The sequence below is a fragment of the Halichoerus grypus genome, chromosome 14, assembly GCF_964656455.1.
Source record: "Halichoerus grypus chromosome 14, mHalGry1.hap1.1, whole genome shotgun sequence".
Lineage (NCBI taxonomy): Eukaryota > Metazoa > Chordata > Mammalia > Carnivora > Phocidae > Halichoerus > Halichoerus grypus.
The window spans coordinates 71,986,773-72,008,653 of NC_135725.1; the positions used below are offsets into that span (position 1 = coordinate 71,986,773).

The 21,881-nt window shown below is 37.7% G+C and overlaps 1 protein-coding gene across 1 annotated transcript in view; it reads right to left on the reverse strand.

Moving 5' to 3' along the window:
* The window catches only part of SVEP1 (sushi, von Willebrand factor type A, EGF and pentraxin domain containing 1), a 193,061-nt gene that overhangs the window by 103,275 nt on the left and 67,905 nt on the right, over positions 1–21,881 (reverse strand). Inside the window, exons 7-14 of the mRNA XM_036090877.2 lie at positions 14,474–14,671; positions 11,850–11,968; positions 9,595–9,724; positions 6,081–6,188; positions 5,027–5,158; positions 4,227–4,421; positions 2,768–2,889; positions 777–885 (exon numbers count right to left, since the gene is read on the reverse strand). Coding sequence (XP_035946770.2) covers positions 777–885; positions 2,768–2,889; positions 4,227–4,421; positions 5,027–5,158; positions 6,081–6,188; positions 9,595–9,724; positions 11,850–11,968; positions 14,474–14,671 — 1,113 coding nt within the window. The remainder of the gene's footprint in view (positions 1–776; positions 886–2,767; positions 2,890–4,226; positions 4,422–5,026; positions 5,159–6,080; positions 6,189–9,594; positions 9,725–11,849; positions 11,969–14,473; positions 14,672–21,881) is intronic.

Sequence of the window (21,881 nt, forward strand, 5' to 3'; positions counted from 1 at the left end):
TGTTATCGCTATTATTTTTTTTGAGAGGGAAAGAGAAAGGGGGGAGAGGGAGAGGGAGAGAGACTTTTAAGCAGGCTCCGTGCCCAGTGTGGACCCCAACACAGGGCTCAGTCTCACAAGCCTGAGATCATAACCTGAGCCAAAATCAAGGGTCAGACGCTTAACTGACTGAGCCACCCAGGCACCCCCATCACTATTATATTTAAAAACATTATTCTGGAAGTGTTGGACAGTTTTATAACAATGCAATAAAAATGACAAATGTAATTACTAGAAAGGTGGATGATTTTACTAATGAAAGACCCAACTGTGACTACTGAAATCTTCCAGAAATATTAAGGCAGTAAGCTAAATGGCCAGCTACACCAGCAAACAAATCACATACCACAGTTAGAAATAACCTTAATAAAAATGCTCAGAGATAATATGGAGAAAATATGAAAATTCAATTAGAAGGTATATCAGACTCGAATAGATTGAGTCTAAATATATTCTGGGTGAGAAATCTGAATATTTTACATGTGTAACTATTTTAAATTAATGGCTTAATTATAATTTAAATTGAATGCCATATAAAAATTGCTTTGGTACTATTCTAAGATATCATATCAATAATAAAATTTCACAATCATAATGTGACTTTATTTTTCTTAGTTTTTATCATCTCAAGAGTTTTGGTTTAAAAAAAGTTAGTTTTTCTAGTTTGCCCCACTCTTCTGGACTTATTTTATTTTGCAGATCAATCTTGCAATCTTGACACTGCATAATTTAATTACCAATTGCAAAGCCATTTTCATAGTCATAATTGTATTCGAGGCAATATTTTTTGGTCAGGTCCTCTAATCTGCAATCAATGTCCTCAGCATCACTACAAAATGATGGGACCTGCAAATAAAAAATGAAGAGTATGAAATGTAAATTGCACCTCTATGTGCTCTGGATAAGCCCTTTGTTCTGTTGGCCTTCACATCTCTCTCTATTGGAGGGAGGAGAGGACTAGAGCTCTGCATGCTCCTGGACAGACTCCCGCCCCTCGTCCACACCCTTTCCTAAGGCCTCCAGTGCTTGTGGACCACCAGAATTAGTTTCAGTCCCTTTTTCTCTGTGCATGTCACTGATCCCCAGAAGCCCAGGACCCCAGCATATCTCTTGTCTCTGAACTTTCACCACTAACGGCTCTTTAGATCCCTTTTCTCTGACTCTATCTCCCACCCATCTCTAAGTCCTCAGAACCTTCCTCTGTCCTCTGGAACTCCCAGTCATCAGTGAATCTCCTATTATTTTTTTCACCTCTCTTTATGGTCCCTTCATCTTTGCTCTCAATGACACCCCACTTTCCAGTTTTCTTAAACTGTGGGTGTGGAGGTGGAGGAAGTATCTTCCTCACTCTTCCCTGCTGTTTCCAGATCATGCTCCTATATCCCTCCTTAGAGCCTCACAGTCCTGAAGTTCATGGTATAGAAGGTGGCCCCTCTGTGTGTCAGCCACCTACAACCTTTCCCCATTCTGCATCACCCCCTCATTCCAAGAACATCCAGTAACTGTCCCTGTTATAATTCTTGGTGATTTCTATATCCACCTGGCTAATCCTTCCATCACCTTGGCTTCTCACTTCCTTTTCCCCCTCTCCTCCAGTCTTCCAGCCTTACTTTGTTCCTTGCTGTCATGGTCATACCTCAGACCTCGTCATTACCAATAACTGCACCCTCTCCTACTCTCGGAAGTCTTTGACTTCATCAGATTTATAATCCATGGCCCTACCACCTCTTCACTGTCTCTCAGTCCGACGTCTTCACCTCCTTGTTTATCCGTCTTAGAGTCTATGGCTCATCACCAGGAATCACTCCCTCACGTGCACCCACTTCCATCGTTTGTCTGTAGAACCCATAACCCTAGTTAAACTAATTGCTCTGCTTTCTCTTCACGTGCACTCGTGTGGTTAATTACAGCTTGAGAGAAAATACAATCCTGCTTCCTGCCAATCCTACCACCTTTCTTTAGCACATTCATTTGTGCTTTCCTAGAAAATTATTTTACACCATCAACTCCCTTTCCAAACCTCAACAACTCCTCCCCATCCTTACTCTCTCAGCTGATCACTCTGCATCTTTTTTCCACTGAGAAAATAGAAGTCAGAAAAAATCCTTTGACACACACCGTGGGTACCCACTTGTGCATCCGTGTCCCTGCGTACCCTACTTCCTTGGCTCCCCTCTTTCTCTCACACTGGACATCAAATCTATTACCACTGAATCTACCCTTAGCATCTATCCAAAATATAAGCTGACTACTCTGTTAGGGATACAAATATGTATATAACACATTTCCTTTGAGATGCTCAACACAAGTTAAATACATTGTTTTGCTTTCCTATAAACAGTGAAAGAATCCTAAACAAAAATGAATGAAAAAGAAAATCCTTTCAATGTTCAATTATCTCATCATAAAATAAATACAGTCTACAATGGCATTTTTGTCATACTTTAAATAACAAAGCAGACATTTTCAAACCACATGGACCCCACACTTCTCTGGCTTTCTGACTCAGAATGTTTTAAAAAACTCAAAATGTTTTAATAAAGATTCACTTATAATCCATTCCAGAAGTCCAAAACCTATGAGCAATTCTAGATATTAAGAGCAAGTCTGGATTACAGAGAGGTGGGAAATCATCAGGACACGGAATTCCAGTGGCAGGTTACCCTAAGGGGCTATGAAAAGCTCAACAGCATCCTTTAAAATCCGACAAACAATACTGCTGACATACCATTTTCCCCAGGGTAGTCTCAAATGCTTCAGAAAACTTCTTCAACAGATCTGTATCATCACAACGAGTTGCTTTGTACAGCATCTCAAAGGATTTGAACCCATGATTTGCAAAACGTTTTACTGGAAAATGTTAGAGAAAACAGTTTCAGTTGGTTAAGTGTTTTCAACACAAAGATTTAATTGTCTTTGGAATAACTGTAACTTAGGACTTTGATTCTAAAATGATTTGTGGGATTTCTATAAAAACAAGAGATGACAGTTAAGAAAAATTTCTAGGCATTAATTGATCATAATAAACCATGAGTCAAGTAGCACTGTACCCAGTTATCCAGTGATGAGGTTTGCTTTGATATATTATTCTTTAGCTTGCAATCACATTAAGAAAATAAACACTTCAGGGAAAAAGAGATTTAAACATTTTTAAATTATATTTCTGGGAATTTTTGAAAAATCCTGCCTTGGTCAAAGATATCTTTTATGTTTACATAAATTTGTATCATATATGTTTCTATTATATTTTTAACCAACATACACTGAAAATTTTCTAAATATGATGGACAATCATAATCCTTGAAAGTGTAATTCCCACAGAGAACTCCTCCTTGGATCAGAAACTTGCATGGTTAGGCACAGCAAGATGTCCCATAATATTCTGAGACAATGACTCCTAATAGCATCAGCATTAAAATACTACTGTCTAAATCTGTGACAGAGGTGAGTGATACTGTAGAACTTTTAATTACTACCCAAATTTGTGGGAAAAAAATAGCTCAAGTAATTGGGCTTTATTCTTTTTCCAAGACATTGGCATTTAAGCTCCATCTATGGTACTGAATCAAAGATTCATTCCAAAGAATATTTATTTACACCAGGCAAAAAAACTGGCTATTTTTATAACAATACATATATTTAAGATTATAGAATAGCTCTAAATCTAAATCAGACCTAAAGAGATTGTAACTGATCTTTCCCCATCACATATGATGGATCTTACTTTAAATATAAGCTCCTCTGCAGACTATGAGACTATAAGTTCAAGTTTATGGATCAAGAACAACATGCTGACAAGTCTATTTCTGGTAGATAACAAGGAGAGGGCCAAGATGGGTTTGCCTTAAAAGGAATCTTGTCCTGTAGCAATCAATAACCAGACTCTGATGGGCTAACATTTTAAATCAAGGGCTGAACATTTCTCTTATTCACAAACATTTCAAATTCATGAACCATCTTTTAAGTAAGCTCTATGCCCAATGTGGTGCTCAAACTCATGACCCCAAGATCAAGAGTTGCATGCTCTACTAAGTGAGCCAGCCAGGTGCCCCTCATGGCACCATTTTTCATTCATGAAACCCAATCCCTATAGTAAGGCATTTTCCTCTTAAATGCTCAGAAATGTACACACACGCAAACCCACACACACATATATGAAAGGAGTCCAGGAAGAAATTAAAACTTACTAGCACAGTCTGGCCATTCAGTGGAGTATGGTGGCTTCCAGATTCCATCTTCATAAGCACAGTAATACTTCTCAGTAGACCCTTCTGTGAAATCATAGCCCTCCGAGCAACTTAATGTGCAGTTAACTCCAGCACTATCTTGAGTGCATATAAAATCCCCATTTACAGGTGTAAATGGAACTTCACAGGGAGAAGCTGCATAAAAAAAATGTACAATTATTTACAGTGGTATAAACAATATAATTAATATAAATTAAATTCTATGAGTCTAAGCTGAACTTTGAAAACGACTCCTCCTGTCCACCAGCATTCCTAGAAAAACTTTCATCATAAATCCTTAGTGTGGGAACATGACAACATATGCCTCTTGGTTCCTAGGTGGGCACAGCTGAAAAGCTGCACCTATGTACGATTAGAGGCTGTGCATATATTTTATAAATGCTAAGTTATTTCTGATTTGGGGTTGTTATTTGTGGCCTTCCTATAATAAGAGTGAAAACTAGATAGCATTACGTAGCAAGCATATTTTCAGAGTCTGTCTCCTCAGCTCTTCAAAATTATGACAGTAACATTTTGTACTTTTAGTGAAAATGTTAATGACATGTTAATTAAAGACTACTCTTGAAGAAAATATTTTGATGTATCATGAAGTGAAGCAATTACAATGAGAAACGTAAATAAGATCTGTCAGTATACTTACTTTACGAATCTACCGCACACAGTCCATTTTCTCTCACAAAATATAGTGATTATATATGGCAAATGTCAACTAGATTTCTGGAGGTTTATGAAGAGAATACCTTTTATGACAATGTGGATGTCACAGCTTCTGTTATTGCCCGAGGGATCGGTGGCTGTATACCGTACTATAGTCTCCCCGTGAGGGAGGAGGTCTCCTGGTGAATGGCTCCTGGTGATGAGCAATACGGCCCCTAGAGAGGAAAGAAGGGACCTAGTTTTGGGGTGACTGGTCTGCAGTCACTTTATCAGTTCCTGTATTTGATTTGAATTTTCATTTTCTCTTTATACAAACCAGCTGGGCATTCAATTTATGTTGATTTGGTCACCAGTAAAAAAATAAAAGATGCAATATTTATGCTGTAACATAGAAGTATTAGACTCAAAAACCACATCAGAATAAGGCATTCTTGCTAAATAAATGATTTTCCTTGAGTAGATCAGTCTATTGGCATATTGGAAAATTTTTAAAATTCTTTACTTAAATATGATTTAGTTAATATATACGATATTATTAGTTTGAGGGGTAGAATTCAGTGACTCATCAGTTGTATATAACACCTGGTGCTCATTACATCAAGTGCCCTCCTCAGTGCCCATCACCTGATTATCCCTACCCCTCACTCACCAATAGTGGAAATTTAATTAAGAAATTTATTTAATTTGCCTTTTTAATTGTTGCTTACTGGGTTTTAGTGAGACCTTTAACATGAACTTCAACTGTATTTGCTCATTTTTTTTTTCTGCTTTCCTATGAACTTTTCTGATTTTAGGGGCAAATGTTGAAGAAATGAGTATGAATACGAACTCTACTAACGATATTACTAAAATGCATAGTTTATGCCTTCAGGACAACGTAAACATAGAGACTCAATGAATACGTTTAATAAATGTGCACTGGATACTGAATGAAGGGAACCCCATGGATAGGTAAGATTAGTAATATTAAATTATATAATTATCCTAGCATTAAAACATATTACCTTATATGAATATTCATTCTACTTAGACAAGATGCAATTTGCTTTTCATTTCTTTTATCCTTTTTAAAAGCTTTTAAAAATGAAATACAATTCAGTGTTAACCATGCTGACCACAAAGTCTCTGCGTCTGCACCTGAGTTGTCTGAGAACTGAGGCTCATCCCACGTTGCAGGATACTCCTTCTCTGAGACTTGAATCGGAGGTGGGGATCTGCACCAGTCTATGCTAGGTGGTTCTACATCTAAAAAACAGGAAAGCAGAGAAAGAAGTTACAACTGATATTCAAAAATGACAAGGGGGTGTGCAGAAGAGAACTGAAGTCTACTTGTGCTAGCGGAGAACCTTGACCTTGTTAAGCTGGCCCTGGAGCCCCCCTTGACAATGAGATTTGTTGTAATCCTGGTCTCAAGACAAAAGAAAGAGGTGATTCTTGTTATGCTGCCCTCTCCCTGTTAAAGAAGAAATACTAGGTTCCTAAAATCACCCTGAGCACAGCTATGTAAAAGCCAATTCTGGAGGCACCTGGGTGGCTCGGTCAGTTAAGGGTCCAACTCCTGGTTTTGGCTCAGGTCATGATCTCAGGGTTGTGAGATCGAGCCCTTAGTGGGGCTCCACACTCAGCATGGAGTCTGCTTGACATTCTCTCTCCTTCTCCCTCTGCCCCTCCCCCTGATCACTCGCTATCTCTCCCCCCCCCAAGTAAATAAATAAATAAATAAAGTTTTAAAACAAAATAAAAGATTTTTTAAAAAGGCAATTCTGGATGTGGTGGGCATTCCACCCAGAGTAGTTGAGCTGATCGACCAGGAAGTGAAGAGAACCTTCCCAGAGAAGCAGAGGAGTGAAATGACCAAATCTCACGCTAGGCAAATTTAAGGGACTTATCTGAGGTCATTACGCTAGAAGATTGCAATCATGTGCATTAAGACCAAGGTATCTCTCTACATGATATACGAAAACACATACTCGGAAATTAAATGAGCTGTTATCTGTGAGGATATATAGATTTCTGTTTTATGCTAAGTCTTTTCTCTTTTCCTCATGCTTGTCATTTCATTAGCGCAGTGCCTTTGGTTTACTACTTTTTGAGACTATAAATTCTGTTGACCCGTGACGAAGTCTCTCTTGCTCACAGTTAGCTTTTCACTGCAGAGCACAGCACCTGGTCCGTAACACATGCTCAAAAAAAGTTGCTGAATAAAGAAAAACGTGAAGAAATGCTCATTGGAGTTCTGTGCACTTGAAGGGTGCTGAATCAAGTCAATTCAGAGTTAAACTGACCAATCTGGCAGCATTTACTATTTTCCCAAAAGAAATTGCAAATAGGTATTTCCAAGATTTTCTAAACTTACCTGATTCTGGACAAACATTTTAAAGCTGAACTGCAGGCACAAGAGAGCACCAAGACTCAGTCAATTACTGTCAAAAGCGCGGGAGGTACGGGCGGTCTCCGAAGGAGAGAGAAAGCCTATTTCAGAGCAAGTGAGGCAGCATTCCCTGGAACGCTGAGCAAAAGCATTCCTGCTTCCTCTCACTTATCAGTAAGAAACCCACACCCTGTCATCTGAGGAAACGAGAAAATGTGGGCTTTCAAATATTTTCTCTATCTCTCTCTGTCTCTGTCTCTCTCTGCCCCTCCCCCTCTCCTTCTCTCCCTTTCTCTCACCTTCTCCTGCTCCCTCTTCTTTCCCATTTCATCTCTCTTTCATAATTTGAAAATCCAGTGTCTAGCTAGACCCTTGAGTACACATTTTACATTTCACCAGGCTGACTCTTCATTGTGAAAAATTAAAACTTGGCAAATGCTTGAACCACAGTTCCATGTCTAAAATCACAGTATTATAGAAAACAAATCCAGCATATTTTTCATATGACTGGCAAAGTTCATGTTTAAAACAACACTGAACAAGCAATGAAAAAACCTAAGCACTATGAAATGAATTAGGCTGATTTTTACTTGCATCGCTTTTTATCTACTTTTACCCAAACCGGTAATTTCTAAGGTAAGGAGCCAGTCTGATATACATTAGTTATTTCAAGAAGTTATGTAAAATTCTTGAAATAAAATGAATTTAATGTGTTGAACTTTTAAACAAACATATTAAAATATATGAGACGAATATAGCAAAATGTCAATATGTTTATATAGAGCTTAACGTGTGTCAGGCACCAGTTCAAGTAGTTTATGAATTTTAACTAATTAAAAACCTCACAATAACACTGTGATGTAATATGTTAATTAATTATATTTTTGGATGAAGAATCGGAGGCACAAAGAGGCTACTGTTCACACTGACTTTAAGTGGGAGAGTGGACTCAGATTGGGCTCAGAGTCTGTGCTCTTGACCACTACAGACTGCTACATATCCTATTTCTCCACGTATTACATCTTGGTGGTGGGTATCTGATATCTACTGAATATCTACTGAATTGATTGAAAATACAAAGACGAATTGGGAGATGGAGCAGCAAACCAGCGCCCTCCACCCCCCTGAAAAAAGGACTGATCTATAGCAGTGGTTGTAAGGATGAAGAGACTAGGACAGATTTCAGAGACAATAAGTAGATGAAACCAGCAGAACTTGATAACTGATTGGATGTTGGTGATGGAAGGAAAGGAGTCAAGGATGACTTCCAGATTTTTGCCTGGTAGGTAGGTGATTGGCTGTGCCATTTTCTGAGCTGAGAAATATACTAGGTTTGGGTGAGTTTGAAATGCCTGTAAGACATCTACATGGAAAGCTCAGTAGGCAGTTCTATATATTGGTTTGAACTTCACAAAAGAGATTGAGATAGAAATCTGAAAGTGGTCAGATTTCTATCAAAATCACTGGGAAAACTACAGAAAGAGAAAGAGAAGAGGACTAGGCTGGAACCCTGGGGATGAGCCACATTTGAAAGTTGGTCTGAGGAAGAGAAGCCATGTAGGAAAGAGATAAAGAAGAAGAAATGAGAACAAAGGGTTGGTGAACCAAGAAAGACTGGTGTCAGATAAGCTAGAGAAGGAGAAAGTTACAATAAGTAGAGTGTGGTTAATAATGTAAAATCGAGGGCACCTGGATGGCTCAGTCGGTTACGCGTCTGCCTTTGGCTCAGGTCGTGATCCCAGGGTCCTGGGTTCGAGCCCCACATCGGGCTCCCTGCTCGGTGGTGAGTCTGCTTCTCCCTCTCCCTCTGACCCTCGCCCTGCTCATGCTCTCACTCACATGCGCTCTCTTCCTCTCAGATGAATAAATGAAAAATCTTTAAAAAAACTTTTTTTTTAAATCTAAGGAAAGATTATGTAAAATAAGAACTAAAAAGTGTGCAGTAGGAGTAACTCTAGAGACAACTGGTAACCCTGGTGACAGCAGTTCATACGAGTGAAGGTGACAAGAGCCAGACACATTGAGTGACTTTGAAAATACATGGCCCTTGAGACAAAACAGATGGCAACCCCTGGGGACTTTTCAAAAGGCTCATATTGGAAGAAATCAAAGAGAGACAGCGATACATAAAGAGTATGTAGGTTTCGGAGAGGGAGGGGCTTGAGCAGGTTTCCCATAGGGAGAATCAGTGGGAGGGAGTTGTTGAAGATAAAGGGGCAACAAAGCCCTTGGAGGGCTGGATGATTTTCACAAACCCACCCAAGTAATTTCACAACTTACCAATAACCTTGACATGGAAAGTGCAGCTGGCTTGGTTGCTGGAGAGGTCAACTGCTGTATACGTGATAGCAACATGTCCAATCGGGAAAAGGTAAGGCGGGGTGAAAGCTGGATGAACGTGGATTGATACCTTTTAGAGACAAATGAATATTTTGAAAGTTAAAGTTAATAGCAATGGTACTTTTTTTTTTTACTTAAATATTATTAGGAAAAGTGAAATTAAAAATGATACAATATTTCATACATACAGCAAATAGGAAAAAAAAATCAGGCACAGCCTTTTGTTGTGTTTCTTTCCAGATTATTATTCTATTTACGTAGTTTATACAGTTGGTATACATATGAAATGTTGTTCCTTGTTTTTTAAACATAATATCTTAAAACATTCTTCATGCTGTTACATGGTCTTTAGAACTTAAGAAGACACTTAAATGTCTCCATGATTTTCTATAGAATAAATATATGCTAATTTAAAAAAACCTATTGAAGGACATGTAAACTGGCCCCAAATGGTCCCATTTTATGGATAGATAATACGAAATTTCTTTCCCAAAACATGGTAATAACTTGCATTCCCATTTGTCAGTATTTGATAGTGTCAGTGTTAAAGTTCCCACTCTAAGTTCTCTGCCCTACATTAAATACCATTATTTTTTGGTAACTCAAAAATATGACAAGTCATTTTTTTAATTCACAATTTCTTAATGCCTTAGACTAAGATTAAATTCTCATATGTTTGCAAGATATAAATATATTCTTTCTTTTTTGAATTACATGTTTGCCTTCTTAGTCCACTTGAAAATTATGATAGAATACATTTATATTAATGTGTAGGTAATAAATATTCTAACCTTTGGTAAGTTTGAAGCATTTTTCTCAAGTTTGCTATTTGTCTTTTAATTTAGGAATTTTCTAAAATACAAATTTAAAAATACTTTTGTAGCCAAATATATTTGTCTTTTCAATTGTACTTTTAAAAAATATTTCAACACACAGGTGCTACATTTAGTGTGAACTCTCATTAGATCCTGAAATATGTCCCTGTATTCTGCTGGGGGGAGAACATTCAATTTCAAAATGGCATATTGGGTTTTATGGTCAGGAAGGACAGAGGACTGTGGGAGCCTGTGGAGGCTTGTTGATGATCCTGATGAAGGTAACAACAATGCATGTTTTCATGGGCCTTTTAATGGAAAGTAGAAACCACACACGATGGACTAATCATTCAACTTGTACATCACCTACAGTCCCTTTAGCCCTAGAAGTCACATTTGCACTTTTAAATTCAGATTTAAAAGTTACCTTGTCCTTAGTTACCTAAAGAAAAATACCATATGAGCTCTATTTAATGTGGAATCTAAGAAAACAAAGAAACAAACTCCTAGATACAGAGAACAGGTGGTGGTTGTCAGAGGTGAGGGTGGGGGTGGGGGAGGGGGATGAAATGGGGTAAAGGGGGTCACAAGGTACAAAACTTCCATTTATAAAATAAATAAATCCTGGGAATGTAATATACAGCATGATCACTACAGGTAATTTTTTAAAAAGCTACCCTGATTTCTCAGTATATTCAACACAATGATCAGAACAGTTTTTGTGTGTGCGTTGTGGCCCCCCACCCTGATAAATCCTGGCTGGCACGATTTATACAAGTTTACATGGAGTTGTGAAAACAATATACCATAAAAGCACCTTAATGTATGTGAATACTAACAGTGTAAATTCAAGGGGAGTTAAATCCTAAATGAATTCCTTTTCTAACAACATCTGATGGATAATTATCTCAAGCTACTGTATATATAATGTTGAAATATTGTATTCTGAGCAAAATACTGTGTTAGAGAAAGCTGAATTAAAAACTGATCTCTCCTTTGTAATATGCGATCATTTAGGGCTCATATTTTAAAAGATATGTTCATAAAAAGGAATTTAGATTGTTTCCACATCTTTTTTTCCTTGAAAGATCATCAGAGCCTAGTAAGGGGCAAAGAATTCCTAGTCAAGTAATCTTAGTGGATACATAGTACAACAAATCCATGGAATAAGAGTTTGCATTTTAGAGATTTTTATCTGAGATTTCTAGTTAAAAACTCAAGGCTGATCATTCTTCTATCTAATGAGGCATTAATATTTATGAGTACAGTTTATATAGAGAGTACTATCATTAGTGTATTAGTAAATCTTCAATATCATGCATACTTGCAGTGCATTTAGAATCCATTTGAAAAGGATACAAATATTCGCACAAACCTTACCTTTTCCCCAGAGTTGTCTCTAGCTGTTGGGATTTGCCAGGTGATATTAGCGGAGTCTTGCTGTTCCAGAGTCTTAGCCTCTATGTCCTTAGGACAGCTGATTTGAGGAGCCTCCACATCTGACTCAGAAAATGCACAAATCAATGAGTCAATTGATACATAATTCTAAGTCATTTAAGAAAGAGGTAAAAATACATGAATACTCTGTGACTCATTTTTTACATCCCAATACCGGATTCATTTGGAATATGCGACTGCCTTCAGCATGGCTTATGAGGCCCTTCCTGACCTGGTACCTGCTGACCTCTTAGCTTCATCTCTTATGGTCGCCTGACCGGAACTTACGCTCCACGCTGGATGCTCTCATTTCCATGCAAACTCCATGGTCTTTCTTGCACCTGGGTCTTTGCCCAGGTTCTTTTATGTGCCTGAGTCAATGCCCTCTCCCTTCTTTACCTAGATAACTCCTTGTCCTTTCTCAGCTTAGACACAAGGTCCTCAGGAACTGCTCCCTCCACAGGCTCCCACAGCCCTCCGTCCTTCCTGACCATAAAACTCAACACACCATTTTGAAATTGAATTTTCTCCCCCCCACAGAATTCACATTTGTTGAAGGCCAGGATATCTCTTGTCCCATTGTGTTAAATAGTGCCTGGCATACACCAGAAGCTTGGTAAATATTTTTGAATGAAATAAAGAAACAAAAAATAAATGTTGACTGTGGCTGGAAGGAACTAGATTTGAAAACAAGGCTGTCAAGTGGAATTAATTAGCAGTGCTAAAACGCACTGTCAAAACACCAAATTGAAGCCAATGATATTTTTTTGCAGCGTGCAACTCTGCAATACAGATACTGAGTTAGAGGTGGTAACATTAAACATATCCACATCAATCACTGTAGAGCTAAGTTCTTATATATAACATAAAAGTACCCTTATTTTAAGTTATGTTAAATTAGGTCTTCTGTAACTTGCAGCTGAATACATCTGAGTTGATAAAATCTGTGTCTCATATCTTCTTGTTTCTTAAAAACTTTATACAATTTATATTTTCTTTTTCTTGGAGGGGCTGATACTTGGACACTTTTCCCCCATAATATGCATTAGCATATTGACTCTGAAAATCTAAAAAAGTAGTTGATTTTCCATTCACATTTGAATAACAGCTTAACTGGATTGGGAATTAAAGTTCCTATTTTCTTTCTGTATTCTTTGGCCATTGCTATATTTCCTTCTGGCATTTATAGTTGTAAATGAGACGTATCATGTAAGTCTGGTTCTTGCTTCTTTTGTGCAATTTCTCTTTTCTCTCTGGAAACTGATTTAAGATTTTCTTGTTAAACTCTGGACCTCAGAAAGTTCACCAGTCGTGAAAATATGCCTGCTTTATAATCAGGGGCTATAACTGATCTCACATTTCAAGTTTAGCTCAGAGAAACATCCTTCTATTGGTAAGAAAATTCTTCTCTTCCATCCCCTTCCCTCTCTCCTTCTGGAACTCTTTCTTAAATGGACATTGGGGCTTTTTCCTATCATTGGTATCTCTTAACTCCCCTCTTTTTGGTTTGATCACTTGGGATATTGAAGTTCATTGTTTATTATTTTTCCATTCTGAGGGAACTCTCAATTTGGTTCTTCAACAACATCTGTTCTACTTTATTTATCCTTCTCTTAGAGATACTTTTGATGCTTTTACTTTTCCGAACTCTTTCTTGTTCTCAATACCCCCTTTTTCATAGAAGTCTATTCTGGTTGCAAGTAAGATGGCAATGTCCTCCTGTGAAAGTAATGGGATGCGGGTTTCAAATGGCTGATAAGTTGATTCTTGGGGCACCTGGGTGGCTCTGTTGGTTAAGTGTCTGACTCTTGGTTTCAGCTTGGGTCATGATCTCAGGGTTATGGGATAGAGCCCTGTGTTGGGCTCCACACTGAGCATGAAGCCTGCTTGGGATTCTCTCTCTCTCCCTCACCCTCTGCCTGTCCGCCACCCTCTAAAAAAACAAAAACAAAGTGCTGATAACTTGATTCTTTTTAAATTCATTCAGTTGCACAGGCTTTATTTTTTTTAAGATATTTATTTATTTATTTATTTATTTATTTATTTATTTATTTAAGAGAGAGGTAGTGGGGAGAGAACATGAGCTGGGGGGAGATGGGGAGGAGCAGAGGGAGAAGCACTCCCCACTGAGCAGGGAGCCCAATGCAGGGCTTAATCCCCAGACTCCAGGATCATTACCTGAGCCAAAGGCAGATGCGTAATAACTGAGCCACCCAGGCGCTCAGTCCCACAGGCTTTATATGGGCCAGAAATTTCTCAGAGATTTTCATTTCCTGATGGAAAACTTACCTGATTTCCAGCTTTAATATCATCCTTATATTTTATTTCTTCTGTCATTGCCTGGATAATATAATTGTATATTATATTGGATTATAACTGGATCATATTATAATTGGACTTTGTAAATCCATCATTTTGAAACAGAAATCCTCACAGAGTAGATTAGGATAACACCTACCACTTTATCATGATTTGCAGCAAAAGCTGCAGAGGGACAGCCCCACACTGTAGCAGCACGTCATTGTACAGGAATTTTGTCTCCAACCTGACCAACGCAGGGGACCTACCTTTACACACAGCTGTCTGAACTTTGGCACTCCACTTTCCAGAGGTGGTACATCTCACTTCTTCTCTGATGCCCGATAAAATGAATCCTCGGTGGCAGCTGAGTTGACAAATCGTCCCAGGTCTGGCGGGCTGCTTGCCACAGCTGGGCGGGGAGGCAACAACACCTCTGGGCTTCTGGAAGGTGGAGCAATGGCGCTCTGTCGTAGGGAAATGAAAGAATGTTGTTTGCATTACCACAAATTTCAAGAAAAATGCAATTGTGCTGCCTTGAAATTGACATAAGTCACTAAATGATACCTGTTTATGACACTGAACATATAATACATTATAAATAATGCTAAACTATATCTCTTGTTATCTCATGTTATTTTGTCAGTGTATCAATACCTTGAAACACTTTTTTTTTTTAAGATTTTATTTACGTATTTGGCAGAGAGAGAGCAGGAGAGCACAAGCAGTGGGAGTGGCAGAGGGAGAGGGAGAAGCAGGCCCCCTGTCAAGTAGGGAGCCCGATGCAGGGCTCGATCCCAGGACCCTGGGATCATGACCTGAGCCAAAGGCAGTCGCTTAGCCAACTGAGCCACCCAGGTGCCCCAATACCTTGAAGAACTTCTAACTGATATTTTAGTTAATGCCAACTGTGACTTTTATCACTTGCTTGGAGCACCTTCCTTCAGTTTGCAGAACATTTATGGCTCCGAAGTATAAAATAGTAAATTAGGGCGCCTGGGTGGCTCAGTCGGTTAAGCATCTGCCTTTGGCTCAGGTCATGATCCTAGAGTCCCTGTATCGAGTCCCACGTCAGGCTTCCTGCTCAGGGGGGAGTCTGCTTCTCCCTCTCCTTTTGCCCCTCCCCATCCTCATGCTCTCTCTCTCACATTCTCTCTCTCCCTCAAATAAATAAATAAAATCTTTAAAAATAAATAAACTAAAATAGTAAATTAGAGTCCCTCTTTCATGGATTAAGCAACAGATTCAGCAATCTGTCTCCATTTTATGAATTCTTTTGGTTCCATCTTTAAGTGAGCACATTATGAGAAAAGTTTTCATTCCCTCCCTCAAATCACTGTGTCAGTTTGGGGCCTGGCCCCTTCATGTTATCTTTGGAATAGATGAAGGAGGCAGAATGCAAATAGAATGGAAAATCAAGACCAAGACTTAACGTAGGCTGTGTGTGTGTGTGTGTGTGTGTGTGTGTATGTATGTGTGTGTGTGTGTGTCCCCACCCACGTGCACATTTGTTTGTTTTGTAATGATTCTACTGACACCACTGCTAGAATCTTTAGCCTATATTTCCCATGTAATAATTGCTCACATTTATTCGGCATGTAATATGCCAGGCATGATTCCAAGTGCTTTCCGTGTATTGACTGACTTAATCCTATGCACTGAGGGGTACTGTCTTCATTCCCGCTTACAAACAAGAGTGCTGAGGCACAACTATGGGGAAGTCACCCACAGTCAGTGTTCTTGAGGTCACCCTGTAGGTATGTGGCAGACTCTGTGTGCTCCAAAACACTTCACCACCATGCCTCCTCCCTGAAATTTCTTTCAAACCCCTGTGCCGGCAAAAGCAATTTTTCCTGAGAAATCGGTTGTTTCTTTCTTTTTGCACAATACGTGCCAAATGACTGCCCCGACTTTCTGTTGTGCTGCAATGAAGAGGAAAATCAGAGCCAAATTTGTGGCTCAAATGTAATGACCATGTGGGACTCAATATCCCTTATTTAGGGATGGTTCTTTACAAATTAAGAAAATTATCATTTTGGCTGTGATAATCATTGGAGATTCTGTTCCCTGTTAATATTCTCTTTTCTATTGTTTGCTTATGTTATTTTGGGTAAACATTCTTTAATTTTTATATAGTCTACTGATTTTATTTCTACCTCTTTTATACTTAAGTTCTACAATTGGTTAACATTCACGTATTTTAACTATATGCTCGTCTAATTTTTTTAATTTATATTTTAAAAACTACAAAGAATTGATCTTCGGTGTCTGGTGTGAATTAAAGACACAAGAATTTCATTTTGTTTCATTTGTTTTTCCCAAGGAGCCAGCCAATTTTTCTATATTATAAATTGAATAAATCTTTTCTTCTCAGCTGACCTGCAATGCTTCCTTAGTAATACATGAAACTCATAAGCCTGGGGATCTATTCGGTCATCTTGATCTATACAGCAGCACTTGCAAACTCTTCATTTTTGTAGTTTTAATACATATTTTAAAACCCCGTAGAGCTACTTTCTCTTTACTATTCTTTATCGCTCTTCGCTTTCAATCTTATTTTCGTGTACATATTCTTCCAGATAAGCTCTAGAATCACTTCCTACTTCCAAAAGAGGGGCAAAAAGAAAATCTCTTTTAGGGTATTAAATAAGATTGCATTTTACCTATACATATATCTAGAGAGAACTTATATTTTGATAACATTTTATAAAAATATTATGTCTCTAACATTTTGTAGTTTGTGTAACACAGTTTCCAGACACTGCTGTTTGAGGTTATTCTTACATATTTTATATTTTCCATAGGCCTTCTGAATGTGATTTTTCACTATATATTCTGTCATTGTATATGGAAAAGTTTTTCATTTGGTATTCTTATGACGTTAGTTAACTCTCAACTTTCTTAGATTCATTCCATTTTGGGGTAGACATGTAATCTACCAATGATGATATTTTAAATCCCCAAAGCTCTAATCTTATGATTTATTACAAGTGCTCCAGCTTTGAGAGCAATATTAAGCAATATGGATGATTCTGGGCACACTTTTCTCTTCCCAGATTTAATAAGACTGTTTATATTGTTTCCGTAAGTGGTTGCAGGTTTAATAAGGACATCTGTTTTATTATGTCAGTTATCAATATGAGTTTCTCAGAATTTTATTGAAAATGTGTTTTAAATGATGATGAATGGCATTTTTATCTTCTGCTAAGTAACCATGTGAATTTTTCCTATTTGTTACAATGAAATAATTTATTATGTTGATAGATTATATCTAATATTAAGCCTGTGAGATCCTCACAAACTCTGCTTGTTTTGACAGGCCATTCTTTTGAATATGGATTGGTAGTGTATTTGCTGTCATAGTTTATTATCTGTTTTTTGGTAATAGCTATCAAGTTGGCAACTTGTAGTAGTTTGATAATACAAATTATTTAGCCTTCCATTATTTGGGCCAAGTTATATGGTATAGAATTACTGTTTCTGAAAAGTTTAGGAGAGTTTCATCGATCCCTCAGTCATTTTGGGGGTAATTAATGCTCAGATAACATTTTCCACTTTTTATAAGTAATTATACACTTGCATTTCTACTTTTTTGATTCATTAAAAAAATTTAATTTTCATAGAAAATCATACATAACATCACCGATTTTTAATTTATGTGCGCAAACTTATGTATAGTGTTTTATTATTCCTTGAAAAACCTAAGGCCTCTATATACTTTGTTACAGCTTCTTAAAATAATTCTGTTTTGGGGCACCTGGGTGGCTCAGTTGTTAAACGTCTGCCTTTGGCTCAGGTCATGATCCCAGGGTCCTGGGATCGAGCCCTGCACTGGGCTCCCTGATTAGCGGGAAGCCTGCTTCTTCCTCTCCCACTCCCCCTGCTTGTGTTCCCTCTCTCGCTGTCTCTCTCTCTGTCAAATAAATAAATAAAATCTTAAAAAAAAAAAAAAAAAAAGAAGAATTCTGTTTTTGCATTTTTTTAACTTATATTTTATTTATTTTTTTAAATGTTTTATTTATTTATTCATGAAAGTCAGAGAGAGAGAGAGAGAGGCAGAGGCAGAGGGAGAAGCAGGCTCCCCGCCCAGCAGGGAGCCCGATGCGGGACTCGATCCCAGAACCCTGGGATCATGACCTGAGCTGAAGGCAGACGCTTAACCATCTGAGCCACCCAGGCGCCCCTAACTTATATTTTAAAAATCTATTATGGTAGGGGCACCTGGCTGGCCCCATCAGTTAAGTGTCCAACTTCTGGTTTTGGCTCAGGTCATGATCATAGGGTTGCGAGATCAAGCCCCGCATCAGGCTCCATGTTCAGCACGGAGCCTGCTTGAGATCCTCTCTCTCTCTCCCCCTCTGTCCCTACCCCCTGCACATGCATTCTCTCTCTAAATAAAATCTTTAAAAAAAAATAAAAATAAAAACCTATTATTTAATTCAAACATTTCCCTCTTATCCATCCTATGGCATCCCATCTCCCTTCACAGTCCATTTTCCTTAATTATTAGTGTGTATTTCTTTCAAATTCCATTGCAATCATTCTTTTCCTTTTGAATTTAATGTTAGTTATTTTCATTCTCCCTGTTTAATAATGAAAGGATTTATAACTATAAAATTACATCAGTATATAATTTAGCCCATGTCTTGTAACTGGTTTTAGGAGTTTCTCAATTTCATTTTTATCTTTTAAAAATTGTATTTTTTAATTTCTCACTTGTGCATTGAGTTCATTTCCTTTATCTCTCTTTCTATTGGAGTCTATATACTTTTGTGTTTTTGTCTGGTTCCATACTTTAGAAAATGTTAAGAACAATCGTTAATAACATTGATGCTGTTACATGTGTTTCAAATAACCTTTCTTTTTTGCTGGTTGTCTTTTAATAATGTAAAGAATTCATTTGAAGCACAGAAATTTAAATCTTTATGTATTCAAATCTATTTTTCTTTTCTTTTATTCTTAGGAAATTCTTCTCCACTAAAAATTCAGATTGTCTCTTTATTCTTAGAAAGTTCTCCTTCATAAAAATCCGTATCTTTTCTTATATTTCACTCCTTAATTTGCCTGATTTAATTAATTAACTTAATTTAGTGATTTTTTTTTTGTATGTATGTAGTGGAATCAAAACTAATTTTTACATAAACTTTTCCCCCATTGATTTCTGGAATTTCCTTTATTGAGTGTTATATTCTTCTGTAAACAAATGTTTGTTTCTGCACCAAATTCATCATGTGTAGCTCCATTGTTCTGTGCATCCTTGTACAATTCATGCTCTATTTTAATTACTGTGGGTTCACAATCTGTCTTATGATGGTGACAGTAAGTTCTCCCTCATTTTACTTCATGTTCAAAATTTTTCTCTTTTGTACCTGTCTATTCTTCAATACACATTCTATTCATTTCTATCAATTTTTTAAAATCAGAACTTTCACAGTAATTATGGTGGTTGTCAGAATTTGGAGGTGACATTAAGTTGTTCCCCAATAAACTGTAAATAGAGATGCAATTTCCTCTGATAGTTACACAAATCCACCGAGATTTGCATATGTTTTAAATCGTTACAGAAATGTGCACAACAATTTTAAGAAGAATTGAGAACAGGAAAACCTTATTAGAGGTATTACTATTGTTAATGAAAGACTGGGTCCCTCAGAAGAGGAGGTGGACAGTCATGGAACCAGGGAAAGAGATGATTCTCAGATGTAAACATTTGTATTTACAAAGAAAATCTAGCCTTAGGAGACAACATCCCAACTAAAGAGGTTTATTGAGATTCACTGTCCCACTATAAAAGCCACCTTTTTCATGGTGATACATCCATCACCTTCATTTCATTTAATTCTGTGGAATACCTGAAGAAGTGAACTCCCTTTGCTTTGGTTTTATGCAAACTAAGTGTGTTCTTGATTTGGGTGTTCCTGTAACTTCCCCTACAGGAAAATACCATGCTTGTCTGGCCTAAGTCTTACAGTATTGGTAACAGTAGGTATCTCATTGCTAATGAACTGAATTTTTGTTTCATAGTAAATTTCATTCTCCTGTCCAGGAGAGATTAATCTCTTCTCAGAATGAGAATATCAGTTTTTCTGAGCTTACACAGTGAGGGTCAATTCTTGGACAGTTAAATGAATCCCCCCAGACCCTGGAAGCTCAACCCCCTTCCTGGTGATACCTTCCTCTATTATCAACCACAGATCCAATACCAGATTATACTAGAACAAACCTGTAAATCAATTTGGAAGGAACAGACATATTTATAATATCTAGTTTCCCTGTCTTGGGTCCTGGCATATCTCAGTTTATTCCCTACATATAGTTCTTCTTTTTCCTTTTTTTGGAAGTTGGTTATTTTGCTGTGGGAAACAAAGGCAAAAGAAAAAATTAAATTTCCTTACTGCCCACTGACAAGTCCTTGAAAAAGGCAGAGAGACCTTCCTCTAGGAGCTCAGCTGCCTTGATGTTGATACTTTGCTAAGGGCAAAAGGCATTCTTAGCCTGAACCCCAGGATTCTGTGAGTCTACTTTAATATATAAAAATTCCTTTGGAAACTTCCTCTATCTCTACTCCCCCCCGCCCCAAGATATATGTTAGCAATCATCCTCCAAGCATATGGCCCACTAATAATCATCTGAAGGGTCACATGACTGAGTTTTTACTCAACAATAATAAATCACCTTTCCTAACAATAGCCAGTCCTCTCAGGTTCCTAGAAACCTTGTTTCCAAAATACCTGGGAGACTTGTGCTGTCCCTAACCCCCTCCCAACTTCAAAGTATATAATCAGTCACCCGTCACAACCCCAATGCAGCACTTTCTGCCCACGGGTCCTGTCCCCGTGCTTTAATAAAACCACCTTGTAGCATTGAAGACATCTTAAGAATTCTTTCTTGGCCGTCGGCTCTGAACCCCAACACTTCTACATCAATTTAATTATACACCTGCCATGCTCCTAGGTATCCTTAATAAGGATTCACTAAATGGCAGTTACCCTCTCATCATCATTATTATTACCATTGTTATTTGTATCTACAGCATATAAGGAGCAACAAACTGGAAAAGCTCCTGAATTTATTCATTCTGGACCCAATTTCAGGAGTGAGATATCACAACTCTTCATGAAGGAGAAGGCAAAAAATCTTCCAGTGAAATAGAATGTTACAGTCTATCCTAAGGGTCACTTCATAATCTTGTCCTTTCATCAACAAGGTGAAAGTAACTGGTATTTAAGCAAAGCAAGGGATCACACAGCATTTGCTTTTTTAAAAATCCACCCAAATTGGCCCCAGTTAAAAAAAAAAAAAACATCACCATTTAGAGCTATAAACTTCAGTGACTTGGAAAATGGGATTCTGGCATAGAAGTCTTTTTACAGAATAAAGAGGAATAAAACAATGTATTCATTTAGGTACCTGTGTCTCTGTGCATCTGTATATATGGAGATGTAGTTATTATATTCATTAGGAATCAACTTTTTAATTTTTTATTGTTATGTTAATCAGCATACATTACATCATTAGTTTTAGATGTAGTGTTCCATGATTCATTGTGCATAACACCCAGTGCTCCGTGCAGAACGTGCCCTCCCCAATACCCATCACCAGGCTAACCCATCCTCCCACCCCCCTCCCCTCTAGAACCCTCAGTTTGTTTTTCCATTTTAGTTCTAGGTCTTCACA